General features: G+C 37.2%; 1 protein-coding gene across 4 annotated transcripts in view; it reads left to right on the forward strand.

The window, feature by feature from the left end:
* Positions 1-14,056, forward strand: part of LOC118748764 (serine-rich adhesin for platelets) — a 122,605-nt gene that overhangs the window by 91,589 nt on the left and 16,960 nt on the right. For all 4 annotated transcript variants that reach the window (XM_036483430.1, XM_036483431.1, XM_036483432.1 and 1 more), the window contains 2 exons: positions 4,074-4,247; positions 12,216-12,495. In XM_036483430.1, the coding sequence (XP_036339323.1) occupies positions 4,074-4,247; positions 12,216-12,495 (454 nt within the window). The remainder of the gene's footprint in view (positions 1-4,073; positions 4,248-12,215; positions 12,496-14,056) is intronic.

Raw genomic sequence — 14,056 nt, forward strand, 5'->3', positions numbered from 1 at the left:
TTTCCATATCCGCCCTATTCACTGGCTCAACGAACAATTTATGTATTGCGAAAAAATCACTAGTAAAATTGAGAAAGAAAAGAAAAGCAAAATATATATGTAAATTTCTTCATGTATTGCGTTAGCAGAAAATCGAAAGAGAAAAAATCAAAAATTGTAAGATGGCAAACATCGCAAAACTAAAAATTCGCGCTACCGTAAAACTAAAAACAGTTGACCGTAAAAATGCACGTTAAATTGCTGTATAGCTCATACATGCACATTTACGTATGTACAATACGTTATCTCAACTCCATCTTGTATCTCGTGCGCTTTAACAGTTATTTGGTAGAGCAACAGCATGAGTTTTATTAACTTTGTTGGTTACTTGTTTGGTTGACTATTTACTTGCATCCTATAGGTATGTAAGTAGGCAGCTAAGTAACACATGTAACTTCACTAAGTAGGTAATTTCTTAATTGCAATCGCTGCCTTTTTCCACCACACGCTGGCAGCACAACACTCTTGTTATGTAGTTTTTTTTTGCTCAGTATTTTTTTCTACGAGTAACTGTAGTTGATTGGTGGGCGTTACTTAGTACTCGTAGCTCTTTAACCATTTCGGCTTGCTTTACATGTGTACAAAAATATATAGTAGCAGCATGGCAGGTGGGCGCGCAGCATGAGCTACATACATAGCTGAGTGATGTTCGTAATTGACTTTACAACTTAATTGCTAGCTTATGTTGATGGCAGTTAATGACAGTTAACGGTAGTTGTCAGTTGCATGTGACGGTAGGTGTTTAAAGGGTGGTCGGATGAGGGAATTGTGATCGGTTGGTGTGAGGCACTATGCGAAATGTATTCCTTAACTTTCTGAGTATAATTTGAGCACTGAAAATAATTATTTCCATGGACGAATATATCACCGCTGATGTCATGAGCATGTATGTACATTCCAAGATGGCAAATATTGTGTTGTTTTCACTCTACCTAAAATTAACTAATATGTCACAGCGGAACACAGATTTCCCTCCACATGCAGCCATTAGGCCACAGATCAGTCTTTCTAGCTGAAATATACTCCATATAAATCTATGTGAGGCTCTTCTACGACTAACAGTCTCGCAAAACGATTATGCTTGTGTTTGAGAACAGTGTAAGTAGGCTACAGTTTCTCCAACTGTTTGATGACCTACAAATAATACGATTTTCGACGACCTTCAAATCGATGATTTTCTTATTCACCAAACCACTTATTCACCTCTGAATGTTTTGTTTCTTGTTTGATATAGAAAAATAGCCTGACGAAAGAGAACATTTTCCCACGAAACTTTGTCGTTTTAACTGCAAATTGCCCTTAAATCCGCCCAATTTCTTTTCGGATCGTTACGAAACAACACAAAACTGATTCAAATTACGATGGCTCTTCAAGAAACACAAAGCTTTTAAATTGACAAGCGAAAGCTCGCCCTGCGAGTATACCCCGCTTGAGGTCTAATTTGGTGCCATCGGTGTGTATATGGCTACAGAATTAGGATACAGGTTCAAGATTTGGCCTTCTTCCCATTCGCTTTCAGAGGCGATCCTTGTGTGAAAATAATTCCTCAGAGCAAGAGACGCAGTCTAGGCGCTTGAAGTTTGCAGGAAGACCTTCTATAATTCTGGTTTGTCGGAATCTCCTCTAACTCGTAATAAGAATACTCTTAGAATAGAAGCAGGAATTCAGAGCCGATCAGCATTAAATTTTTGTCGATTTCGAAAAGGCTTTCGACGGCGTAGAGGTATGCCCGAAAAAGCTTTAGCTATCGGTAAATCTACATACGACAGAGCTGACTGTGTGTACTTCGCAAAGTAAAGCTGTCAGCGACCTTCGAAGTTTACAGCGGGATTGGATAAGTTTGCATATTTTCACCTCTTCCCAGTCTTTTGGTGATTGGGGTTGTATTGGCGGTTGCAATGAGACTACTCCCCGACTTCGGCCTTCGGTTGTCCAGGTCCAGTTCGCTGCAGCACATTGACGACGCTGACCATATACATATGTCTTTGGCGCATCGTCTTTCTGATCTGTCTAAAATAGGCAGATTCTCCGAATTTTTTTTCTTGTAACAATCACAAATGAGCAGTTGCTCAGAAAGGCTAGCATTGCGCCTCTTGACATCTAGATTCGAAGACAGAAATGGGAGTGAATATGCGTAATACAAATGGCAGTATTGTAAATAAGGTCTTGGAATGGAATACCCTAATCGGCAGAGGCAGGCCTCCCGGCAGAATGCGCAAATCGTGGGGAAGAAAAGTCGATCGGCATGCGAAGAAAATGGGATTTAACTGAAACGAGGTCAAAGCGACTGCCAAAAACAGAACCAGATGGCGCGCAGGCGTAGTTGAACGCCTATATTCCGCTTGGTATAAAGGAAACGAAGAAAAGCGAGAGATACGCGAAATGTTCACACCTACGTAAATCTGCGAAGTATTTTTATTTAAAAAATCTATTTTTTTTTGTAACCTTGTGGCTGCTATCTCGGCTGGAACTAATGGAATAATGCAAACAAATTCATGATATACATACATATCTGTATAAGTATAGCTTAAACTATTCCCAAATATGAAGAAACAATTTAGCCATTTCACGAATTCGCACGCGGCTCGTTGCGCATAAAATCTGCATATGATTTGAAAAGTAAAAAATTTGCATAATTTCAACATTAGCAGCCGTGTACATCCGGCTTAGATTCATTGCGTTCGCCAGGCTTTAATGAAAACAAAATTCATGCTTAAGACAGACCAAGTGTACTTAAGCATATTTTATGCATTGATTTTGCTTTGATTCTTACGAAACGCTATTTTATTTACATTTTTTTTTTTGTATTTTTTCCCAAGCTTTTACTGCGCATTTCTTTTGTGTCACAGGCAATTAATGCGCATTGTCTTTTAAAATTCTCCTTTTTATGCTCTCTAATTGTAAAAAAAAAAAAACCTTCCCAAGCTGGGTTTTATTGCGGCGCATCGTAATGACAAAGATCGTTAAATTTGGGAGCGCGCTGGCTGGCAGCCGCAATACCGTGCAGAATTTTGAGTGTGTCTACTTGAGCTCATCCACACATGCAGAGCAGATCTGGCATGACAGTCTACATACTACTGTACTAACGACTGACTGCCTTCGTTTGAGTTCAAAGTCAGTCAACGACTGCTCTACTATTTAGTTGAAGTGCTAAGCAAGACTTGACTGGTCTGATGAAAATTCCGATTTTTTTTTTTTTTTTTTTTTTTTTTTGGCATAAATGTAATTATAACATATTCAAATAAGCTCATTGTGAGCTGCTTACTTGAGCATGATATTATTCATTTAGCTATGTATGCTTGCAGCTACTCCACTCGACTATAATTCCAAGTGAAAAGCCTGACAGCTTATAAACATAGTTGCATTTTATGCTCAATAATAGTCAAACAATGCAAGGTTGCGTTCGTATATCAGATGGGCATGTCTGATCTCGAGGCTTGAGTGCAAGATCACTGATCAGCTATGTATGTGGCATAGAAGGGCACCCAACTTAAGCAGCCGCTTAAGCGGCACTTTAGATAAATTTAATGTAATTTAACAGTTTCGCGCCAGCGGAGTTTGTAAAGCAAGTGCAGTGTAAGCACAGCACACATGCCGCGACAAAAAAAAAGCAAAAATATCCAGCTGCTGTACCAATTCTGCGCACTTGTCAAAGGCGCGGCATGCTGCCGCTTTCCGCTGCTGTTTCGCTTGTTTTCTCTATTTACATTTTTCAATTTATTTTTTCAACAACTGTCCAGTTGTCATGTTGTGCCGAGCGCAAACTGCCAGCAAAGTCAAGTGTCAATTTGTTGCAAGCGCTGCTTGATCATTTAAGCGCTTGGGCTGCTGTTTTCGGACGGCGTCAATGGCAGCACGGCCTTGATAATATATGTAAATAAACTATACTAACTCCAATTGTTTTGTCAACATGCTCATAAGTTACTGCGATATTATGCTGTGTTATTTTCTTTTCATTGAGCTGCCTATTCTACTTAATTAAATATTTACTTAACTGATTGCATACTAATCGCTTTCTGCTCTTTTCTTTACAGCCAAATGAATCTGGTTTCGTGCTACTCGGTGATCTCTCATTGGAAACTTCAACCGATTCGGATTATGATGATTTCTCCATGTGCCCACCATCTCCCTGCGATGTTGAATTCGAAAATGCTAATATTGTGATCGATGGAAAGTCAAGCATTCGACAGAAGTCCAAAGAAGCAACGGTAAGTGGAATATATGTATATACATATTTAATAAATTTTCAGTCGTAGGGTTCATTTATCTCGCGCGCGACGTTCTTAAATATTTCAAGCGCACAATTAATTCATTTATCACAATAATCATTAAGTGACACTCGAGAAATAGCCGCTGCAGGCAAAGTGAAAAGAAGCGAAGCAAACGAGCAGAGGTCGAAAAAATCGTTAAGTTAAAAAATATAATTTTTTTGTGGTATCTTGTCACTAGAACATATGGGAAATTTATGCACGTGTACTAAAATGTATCAGCCGCTGAAGGCAAAGTGAAAAGTAGAAAAGCAATCGACTAAAGGCCGAGAAGTCGTTAAGTTAGACATCACTTTTTTTGTTATCTTGCCACTAGACCATATGGGAAATACATTTTCACAAAATTTTTCTAACATTGGGTTCTTTATCGCGTTCGAGGCCTTACTGCTACTACTAAGAAATTGATTACCATCTACTTTTGCCACATTCGCTTAGACAACTATGATTCTTAAGCCACAACATTTTATAAAAAGTCTTATCACAGCGCGTGGTAGTTATAAATAATACAGTGCTAAATTTCTATAAATTCCACTCTATATGCGCCGAAACTGTTTGCTTTTAATATCAAACTTTGATAAGATTAGATTGTTATGTTCCTTTAAAGTAGAAAAATGATTGCTCTTCTTGTCAATAGTGCAAATTAATTGTTTACCATTTTCGTATTTATTATCGTTAGCATTTTATATAAGCACAATTCGTCATAAATTTGTATAAAAAAACTTACGTCGCATATGCAAAAGCCTACATATATATTTTTATATGGGGTCTCCCGTCAAACAATTTTAAAAAATGCATATCTGTGGATAAGAAAGACAACTTTTTAAGACTTCTACTTTATGTTTTCTTTGCGCTTATAAGGCGGTAAGAACTGTTGTTGGGCTTGCCACCCTATCTAGGAGCAATAGAGTACTTTCTATGCAATGCCACATGGACAGTGGTGTTAGCTGAGTGGGTTTAACCCTAAAAGCCCAATCTACGCCTGGGCAGAGAATACGTTTAATAAGGCTATGTTTTATAGTTAGCTTATATAACAAACCTCAATATTTTTTTTTGAAAAAATGATTAATTAAGTATATTTTAACTCACAGGCTGTCTTTCAAACTCCCAAATAGATTAGGCTTCTAGGGTTAATATGTGGTTGGTGTCATGTGGGGTGCCTACATAAGCCGGACATTTGTTAGGTATGTCAGTGTGAATTATGGATAGGTTGGCGTTAGTCTGTTTCAGTATCCATACCTTAGTGGTTCCAGATTTATTCCGGTCTCTCGAGGCAGCTGACGCTGCAATAACTTTTAGTTAAACTCCGATGACGCCATTCACGGGGCGAGAGTTTGGTCCACGCCTTGATTGTGTCTCGATGAATGTTGGTACCTAATGGGTAAATTGTTGCTTCTAGGAATGAAGTTCGTTCCAGTCGTTCAGGTATACTAACGGCTCTATTCTGTATCAGTGGCAAATTCTTGTCATAGTTTTTGTTACGGAAAAATATATGAAAAAGTTTAAATTTGTCAGTAAAAAAAAATGTTTGTCACCGATACAGAATTGGGCTATACATAAGTTCTAGAACGCTTCCGTTCAAGTCTGTACACACTGGACAACGTGAGCAATCCGAGATAGGAGACATAAACCCTATAAAGACTTTATCTCGAATGGAAGAAAGAGAGCTTGTGAGGGTGAGGTTCACTCAAGACTATATGGCTGGCTGTAGATTTGGCTTGAACCTCGTAAAAATCTTCTTAATAACAACTTAGTACCACGAAAATACCACTTTCGAGTTGCGTTCAATATCGAATGCCGCCACTCGAGCCCTGATTTCAATATACTTTTTAATTCTACAATGCCAAAATGCCAACGCTAATTTGCAAACGAATGATATAACGCAATCGCAATTCCAATAGGTTACATCCAATTCATTTGCATACCTCATTCACTTTTGCTTTTGATTTCACTACCCACATTTTCTATTTCAGTATGTCACATTAAATATCTATTGTTTTGCTAGTAATTGACAGGTGAACGCAAATGAATTTAGTAAAATTTCTAACGTGCCAATTTTGTAGGCAAATTAGCAAAACATGCTGACACACGTTTTAAATAATGAACAACAAAAGCAAAGCTAAAGCTCGAATAAGCTTCATCGCATACTGAAGTGTACAGTCAGCACCCTTTTTTCGCCAGCATGAATGGGTGACACCAAACACACACATTCACATTTGTGCCTCAAATACTAATGATATGCGCAAAAAAAAAATGAAAACGAACAAAATTGTTTTCGTTTACTCAGATTTCACAAATTCTATGCGCATAACAATTACGCCAGAAATAGCCGTCCAAACGACAGACCGGGCATGAAAATGAATTTGAAATTCAAGCGCAATCTTTTCATTTGGTCCCCTTTTCAATCTTGTTTTGGTTTTTACTTCTGATATAAAATAAACGCTAGCGTAAACAGTAGCGCGTTACGACACCATTTTGCTGCATAACATTTTTATATGTACTAATAGGCCTACTGCATGGGAAGTGCATTAATATTTTTCCCTTTCATTGAGCCTGCGAAAAGCGCTATAGCTCATGTTGGTCGCTGGTGGAGGCGTTAAAGTGCTATTTCCGGCTTAGCATTCGCGCTATATGTCAACCAAGTGAGATATTAAAGCGCGCCCAGCAATTTTTATTATGCCCGACCCGAAATGAGGGCATGTAGCAAGCTATTGATATCTAGTAGTAGATTTGAGCTTTAAGTTGCATTTGATTATTTAAAATGCATACGCAGAGGTTGTTAACATAAAAACTTAAGGTATTAAACAGAGGTTTCGTTTATTTATCGGGTACTGCGCATTGGTATCGCCTATTTAGTGGCATAAGGCTTAAGATTTTGTCAGAGGAAACAATATCAGGGACCAATCTAATCAAATTAATTTAAAAAAAAACTTCTGGTTTTTTCGCACATGAAAATTCAATGACTAAGTGCCTACATATCAGTAAATCGTTAGTTGTACCCGTTGTCCGCTACTGCGTTACATTGTAACCAATTTTAGATCAAAACTCATATCTTATGCATTAAATTCGGACCACTTTTAGTACATCTCACCTTATTAACATTACATTGCTTTCAATTTTTGAACTATTTTTGGTCTAGATGCAAAACTACTATACCTACGACTATATTTTTCGAGCAATTGGACCAATCTTTCCTTCAGAACAAATGCTTCGCGAACACTATGATAAAATTTGGTACATGCATAACAAAGGGTTAATTTCTTTGTGTACATTTTTTGACATTACAGACAGCTATGAGTGAGCTTGACTGATTTGTCACTTCTACCTTGTTGAATATGCCTTGGTTCCTTGTCATCGATTTTTCTTGCTCTGGCGTTTTTCTCTGATTATAATATTTTTCGCGATGAAAATAAAAGTAATGCCATCAGTACGAATAAACTTTTTTACAAAAGCTCAATGCTTCCTTCTTCATACAGATATTATAATTTCGCTTAACGAAGCTCCGTGACAAAAGGATGAATGGTCCTACACCCCCTTTCCTGGCCATAAGAGTAGAACTCCGCACTCATGCCGTACATAAAACTTATCGTCGATATTTTTGCAAAACCGCCCATCGAACAGTTGCAAAACCACCTAAATCGCCATTGTGGCAAAAATGAGATTTGGTAACCCTGAACTCCAGGCATCGAGATTTATGCATAAAAATCATAAAATCGTTATTAAAACAACAGATTTGTAAAATAATAGCTAGAGAAAATGCCGCCTATCAAGACAATGCCTTCAAAGAAAAACCGGTTTTTCGCTCTCCTGTAAAATTTGAGTGCCGAAAGATAGGGTGTTTTGCAATTGGTCGATGGGCGGTTTTGCAAAAACATTGACGTTATGTATAACTACATAAAGTGAGATAAGTCTAACGTTGTTCATACCGAGTGCAGAAAGGAAATTTTGCACTTTATCCTTCCATTTATTTCGTGGGCGGCCTTTCTTTTGTTGTTCATCCATGGGTGCTGAGTCGAAGGTTATTTTCACTGGAGCGTCTTCATCTTTAGAGTGAACAGGTTATTACGTTCAGACCAGGGCCGGCGAAACGAAAGAGTATACAGGTAAAGAAAATAGGTTGTTGATGTAATTGAGAACGCTAGCAGGGTATGTTAGAAAAACTTATTGTATCGTGTATAATACATTTATTTTTCATACATACTATGGCAATTATCATTTAATTCAATTTCGAAAAATTTAAATGCGTCCCGATTCGTTTTATTACGAACCATACGAATCACAAACCAGTCCATAATATTGTGGCGAATACTAAAAACACGAATGACAGGTGAAAGCTAAACAGAAAAGGATGGCAGGTGGTTCTATGTAATAGAGAAGGACGGGAATGTTCTATAACGATAACTTTCGATAAGGACCTTCTGGGTGCGAAGTAACGCTGGTATATAAAGGCCTTGGAACATTGCTCGGAAAGCTCATTTGTAAAACAAAAAGCTACGAGTTAAGTTGCGAATAACCAAGCAAGCTTTGTGTAAATTTGAAGTTACCAAGTATGTATTGTAAAACGTTGTGAATCGAGAATTGTCTTTCCAGGTATTGTTAAGTGTTTGTTGCACAATAAAGTAAATTTCGACATATTTTTCTTCTAAGAAATTTTCAGGTGGGTAAATACCCAGCTTTACAAATTTCAGGTGGGTACCCACCATACCCACGTCTTCCGCCACCCCTGCATCAGACAGATTTTGCATAGAAGTAAACTCTAATATTTTGATCTTCCTCATTAAACCTGAACCTTTGCAAAGAAGACCTCCTACTCCCCACTATTCGTGTTTGATCCAGCAGCTTGTACAGGATTGATGTCTATCCATCAAATCTGGGTGCTAACTAGCGGGAATTTTTTTTATATACTTAGCTCTGGACGGAATTGAGGTCCGATCCCCGCTTGAGTTCAATGTGGAACTCTCTCTGGCTAACTCATCAGGAGCCCTTTTGCAACGATGTTGCGATTACTAGGGTACCAAGCTTAGACCACGTCGAGTTGATTGTCCAGTTTCAACTTATTTTTGAAACACACCAGCGTTATAATGCCCTTACGACTGCTCATAAAAATGCTAACTTGCTCGCCTTACAGTTAACGTAAGCTACACTGAGAAAAGAGTTTAGTTACGTCAACTTAATATGTTTTTCTCAATACATGATTTGGTTATAGTTACATTATTTTGTAATAGTTACCAAACCATGTGTTGAGAGATATATATATTTATCTGACTTTTTTCTGTGCAGTGTCTAAGACGTTGCATAAACCGACTTTTTCGGCACAAGCAGACGAATAAATCCCAAGAGCTTGACTTCATATCACACTTCTATGTAAGTATTTCTTTTCATCAAATCATTTGATATCCTTTTTATACTATACAAACTCCTATCCCTCGTTCACAAGCATACTAATGTATTGTCTGCAATATTTAAATATCAAAATTACTTATTGCTGATTATTGTACGAATATAATGATTACTGTTTGCCACTTTTTCTAAAAAAAATATGCATGCATATAAAATTTATCTATGCACATTTCTTCACTATTGCATTTTGTTTGCATTCAGCTAAACATGGAATTTTAAGTAGCACAGTGCGCGAAATTGATTGATTTCACGCACCAATTTCATGCACATAATTTACGCTCAAAAACTGACAACACCTTTGCTTTTGTATTTAAAATAAATAGATTTCTTAAGTGTCTAATTTTCAACAGCAAATTGAATAACTTTTTTGAATTGTTCGATTTTGTTGTAAGTGCCAATGCACGACTTGAGCTTTCGGATGATGTAAGGCGATTTGAAATGAATGACTGTAGTTTTGTTAATTTGTAAAGAGGAAAGAGTAATACCGAAAGAGTATTACTTGCATACCGATCAGGTAGATAAGATACATGCATACCATGTGAATAGTTCATTTAGATATACTTAGTGTGTAATATTTATGTACTTAGTTCAATTGTAACGATATTTCAAAGGTTGATGCCGGAATATATAAATTTGAATGCTCTAGTTTTTTGAACGAAATAACGCAATGAACCTGTTGGAAAAGCGTTGTACCTTTTATAGATTCTTATTCTTAAAGCTTCTTATAGAATGAGCCGTTTGGATTTGTCTCCTGAAAAAATTCTGGTTTTTGACAAAGTTGGCACTTAGTTTTTTAGTAGTCTTCTTGCTCTTTTAAAGACAAATCGCGAAAGTTTTCTGGGGCAAACCACACCCAAAAGTAAAGCTGACGTTACTTTCATGCAAAGAGGTTTTATAACTTGGAAACTTTTGGATAACAGTCGATTTTTTAAAGCTTGAGTGGCATAACCTTACAAGCTAAAGATTCTAGAGGCGCGTTTTCAATTTGCAGTTAATATTTTTGCAACGGTTTTCAAATACTTTTTGAGCTTACTTCAAAAATCTTGTCTCACACACCCTGACCAGAGCAGGTTTGTTTTTGTTTTCATAATTTCAGACTTGAGCTCCCAGAGGTTCCAGAAGGGGCTGAATGTATATGTGGCTCTGAACTCTGGTAACACAAACACGTCTGGTTTCCGCTTCTCAGAAATTTTAACTAAGCAAGCAAAGAATTCTTGACATAAAACTATTACGACCATGCGAATGTATCGATATTTTTGGTCAACATTTCAAGATATTTAGATTAATTCCTAGTGTACGTCATCATGGACTCGATGGCTGTATTCACTACAAATTTCAAAGGAATACTCGATGATGCCTTAGGTATCACTAGATAATACTCTACTCCTAGTGGATACTCCACCACCCACACATCTCTTCCCGGGAGGATGTAGTATTTAAAGCTACGTCCCTGTGGCCAGTTTCATGGTGGAATCGAAGCTGATTGGATCAGAAATAGCCGCTTAAAAGAAGCACCAAACTAGATGCTTAAAAATGTAATACCTTTCGACGAGGTTAAAATATATTCAGACAGCTATTAAAGGATACGTTCGAAAACTCACAGGAAACGCCTGACTTCTCACTCGATTGTATCAGATTCGTTCGCTATCAAGCTTTTTTTCCAGCTACAGACCATGAGCTGGTAAAGCAAGAAACTCTTGAGAAACCATTTTATATTATTTTTATTGGAGTTCAATAGGGCCAGGGCCTTCTGGCTACGGTTTAACCGATGGCGGTCAAGAGAGCTCTTAAAACTAAATAGGCAACATCTCTTGTTACTGGTGGAAGTTTTTACGGGTGGTTGTCACACAACACCTCAATCTCGTAGTTCCTTAACTTTTTGGGGGATTGTGAGGCGTAACCGTCTTAGCACCAGCTACTCAGCTGCCTAGCTTTCGCGAGTGTAAGGATTAGACACTTTGGGTTTTACTCCTTTGTCACTTCCGAGGCGCTTTCGAAAATAGAGATTAGCCGATTGCGGTGTTATTAGAGCGAAGCGTATTTCTTCTACAAATCCTTAGGTGTCAGCGTTCAACCCTACTTTGCTCTTTCCCTGCGTGTGCCCTCCCTTTCTTAATGGTAACACAATAGACAGTTTATTTAATAGTATGAGGGCGCCTCACTCTCTGGCCATAACAGGTCACGCATCATCATGCTTGTACTTCTAAGCTCGTTGGAGAAGCTTTCTAAAACTTTGAATGGAGTCCCCCTGATCGACACTCTTCTAAACCAGTAACTGCCGAAATATATCCCACCGAATAATCTTTTTGAATCGTTCTTTAGACTTTGTATGGACGCGGCCAGATTAAAAGCTCTCTCTGGTAATCGCTCCAAAGCAACCCGGATGTTAAAATGCTTATCATTTCATCTTTGAAAGAGTCGACTGTTACCATCAAAGAAATCGTCCATGTATTAAATCAATCATATGTATATAAACATTATTTTAATAATTTTCCCCTTCTCCACTTACAGTTTCGCGTACAATTCAACGATACGCTCACCTCCACCTTTGAATATCCCTCCGAGGCGTCACTAATCATAGACGATTCCTTCAGCAATGATGCGCTGATAAGCGCCTATGAGAATTTTTCATTGAATGATTCAACGGACTCATCGCCGACGCGACATCATCATGTAGCCGTTGATGAGATTATACAACTGCCAACGCCGGCGAGTCCCTCGCCTCCCGCCAATAATGCCAGCAGCGCAACAAATACGCCAACAAAAAACATACTGGGGAATTTGCCATTAGGTAAGTGATTTGAAGTTCGATGTTCAATGCTTTCCATTTGCGCCATTAACCATGACACGCAACACTAATTTTAATAACATCAATATACTTACAAACAAACAACAACAACAACAACATAACAGAAAAAAAATCTCAATCGAACGAGAAGTTGTTCATCACATTCATTTGTTGGCTTTTCATGTGCAACAGTCATTTAATGTTTGTTGTTTTTGTGTATTATTTCTTACTTTTTGGAAATCTTTACATCTTCTGTGTCAATTTTTTTGTTGAAAATATCGAAATTTGTACTTTTCTTTAGTTTGTGTAGTCTTTGTTTGTCTAAAATTTCTACTACACGTACATACATATATTTGTTGTTAATTATCTTTACTCTCTAATTGTTAAGCTGTCTTCTAAGTGTTTTTGTAGTAGTCTTCTTTACCTTTTACCTTGTGATTTTTTTCGGTGGTTTAAATTTTTGTTGCTGCTGTTTACGTAAATTTTCTATGTTTTCTAACACTTACCACACTTTTATGTGCCTCCATCCTCTATCAGCTTTCGTTTCGTACCTCTTTCTTATATGTTTTTCTCTATTTTTTACTTAAAAAAAACTTTCCTGCACTTTTGTAACAACTACTCACAAAATAATATTTTCGAAATTTTTGGAATTTTTTTTATTAAATTTAAAAGAAACTACAAATAATTGGAGAACACAACGTTTTACACAGTTTGATGCAGCAAAACAACAACATGTAAAAAAAATAAAAAATAATAAAAAACAGTTCGAAAAACCCCTCCTTGAAAAAGGGTATTTAATTAAAAATAAAGACATGCAGTTAAATAAAAATTCATGAAAGTAATTTAAAAAATTAAAAAAAAAATCCCTGAAGTCGCCCTAAAAAATAGTAATTATTAAAAAGCGCATTCACTGTCCCCCTTGCTTGGCATTTTTGTGCAAACTCCTTTGAAATCTTAAAAGTAACACCCTCACTTCCTGGAAACTGTGCGCCCATTCTTATATCAACCCTGTCTTCTATCTCACTCTCTCTCTCTCTCTTCAGTTTCAGCCGCCTCTCTTACAACTGATTATAGTACGCCCACTACAGCTGAGTTACCGCCTTGTCTGCTCGAATGTTTCGATGAGCTCAAACAGTGTAGATTTAGCAAGAAAAAGCAGTTTTTAAAAATACTAACGACACCATTTCGTAAAATTTTTAAAATCTTAAGGTTGGTGGTACTACCAAGTGTGTCCTCCCTATTTGCAAAAATACTTCTTTTGACACCTGTTTTCATGTTTTTTCCTCGTATGTACATATGTATATGACAAATTTAGATTTTTAAAAATTTTCACATTTCCAAATCGCTCATTGTTTTGCTAGTGGAATTTATCATTCATTTCGTCTCATCAAAGAAAAATTCGTATTATTTATGAACAAGATTTGATTCCATTTACAATCGCATTAGATGAGAATCTAAGGAAACCGAGATCGTCTCTTTTAAATTTGGGTTATTTTTCGTACCACGTCTTTTGAATCTCAAAATGGTCATTTACACATAAAAAAGAGTATACCAAACCCCCAAA

Source organism: Rhagoletis pomonella, unplaced genomic scaffold, assembly GCF_013731165.1.
Source record: "Rhagoletis pomonella isolate Grant_MI unplaced genomic scaffold, Rhpom_1.0 Rhpom_scaffold_00013, whole genome shotgun sequence".
NCBI lineage: Eukaryota > Metazoa > Arthropoda > Insecta > Diptera > Tephritidae > Rhagoletis > Rhagoletis pomonella.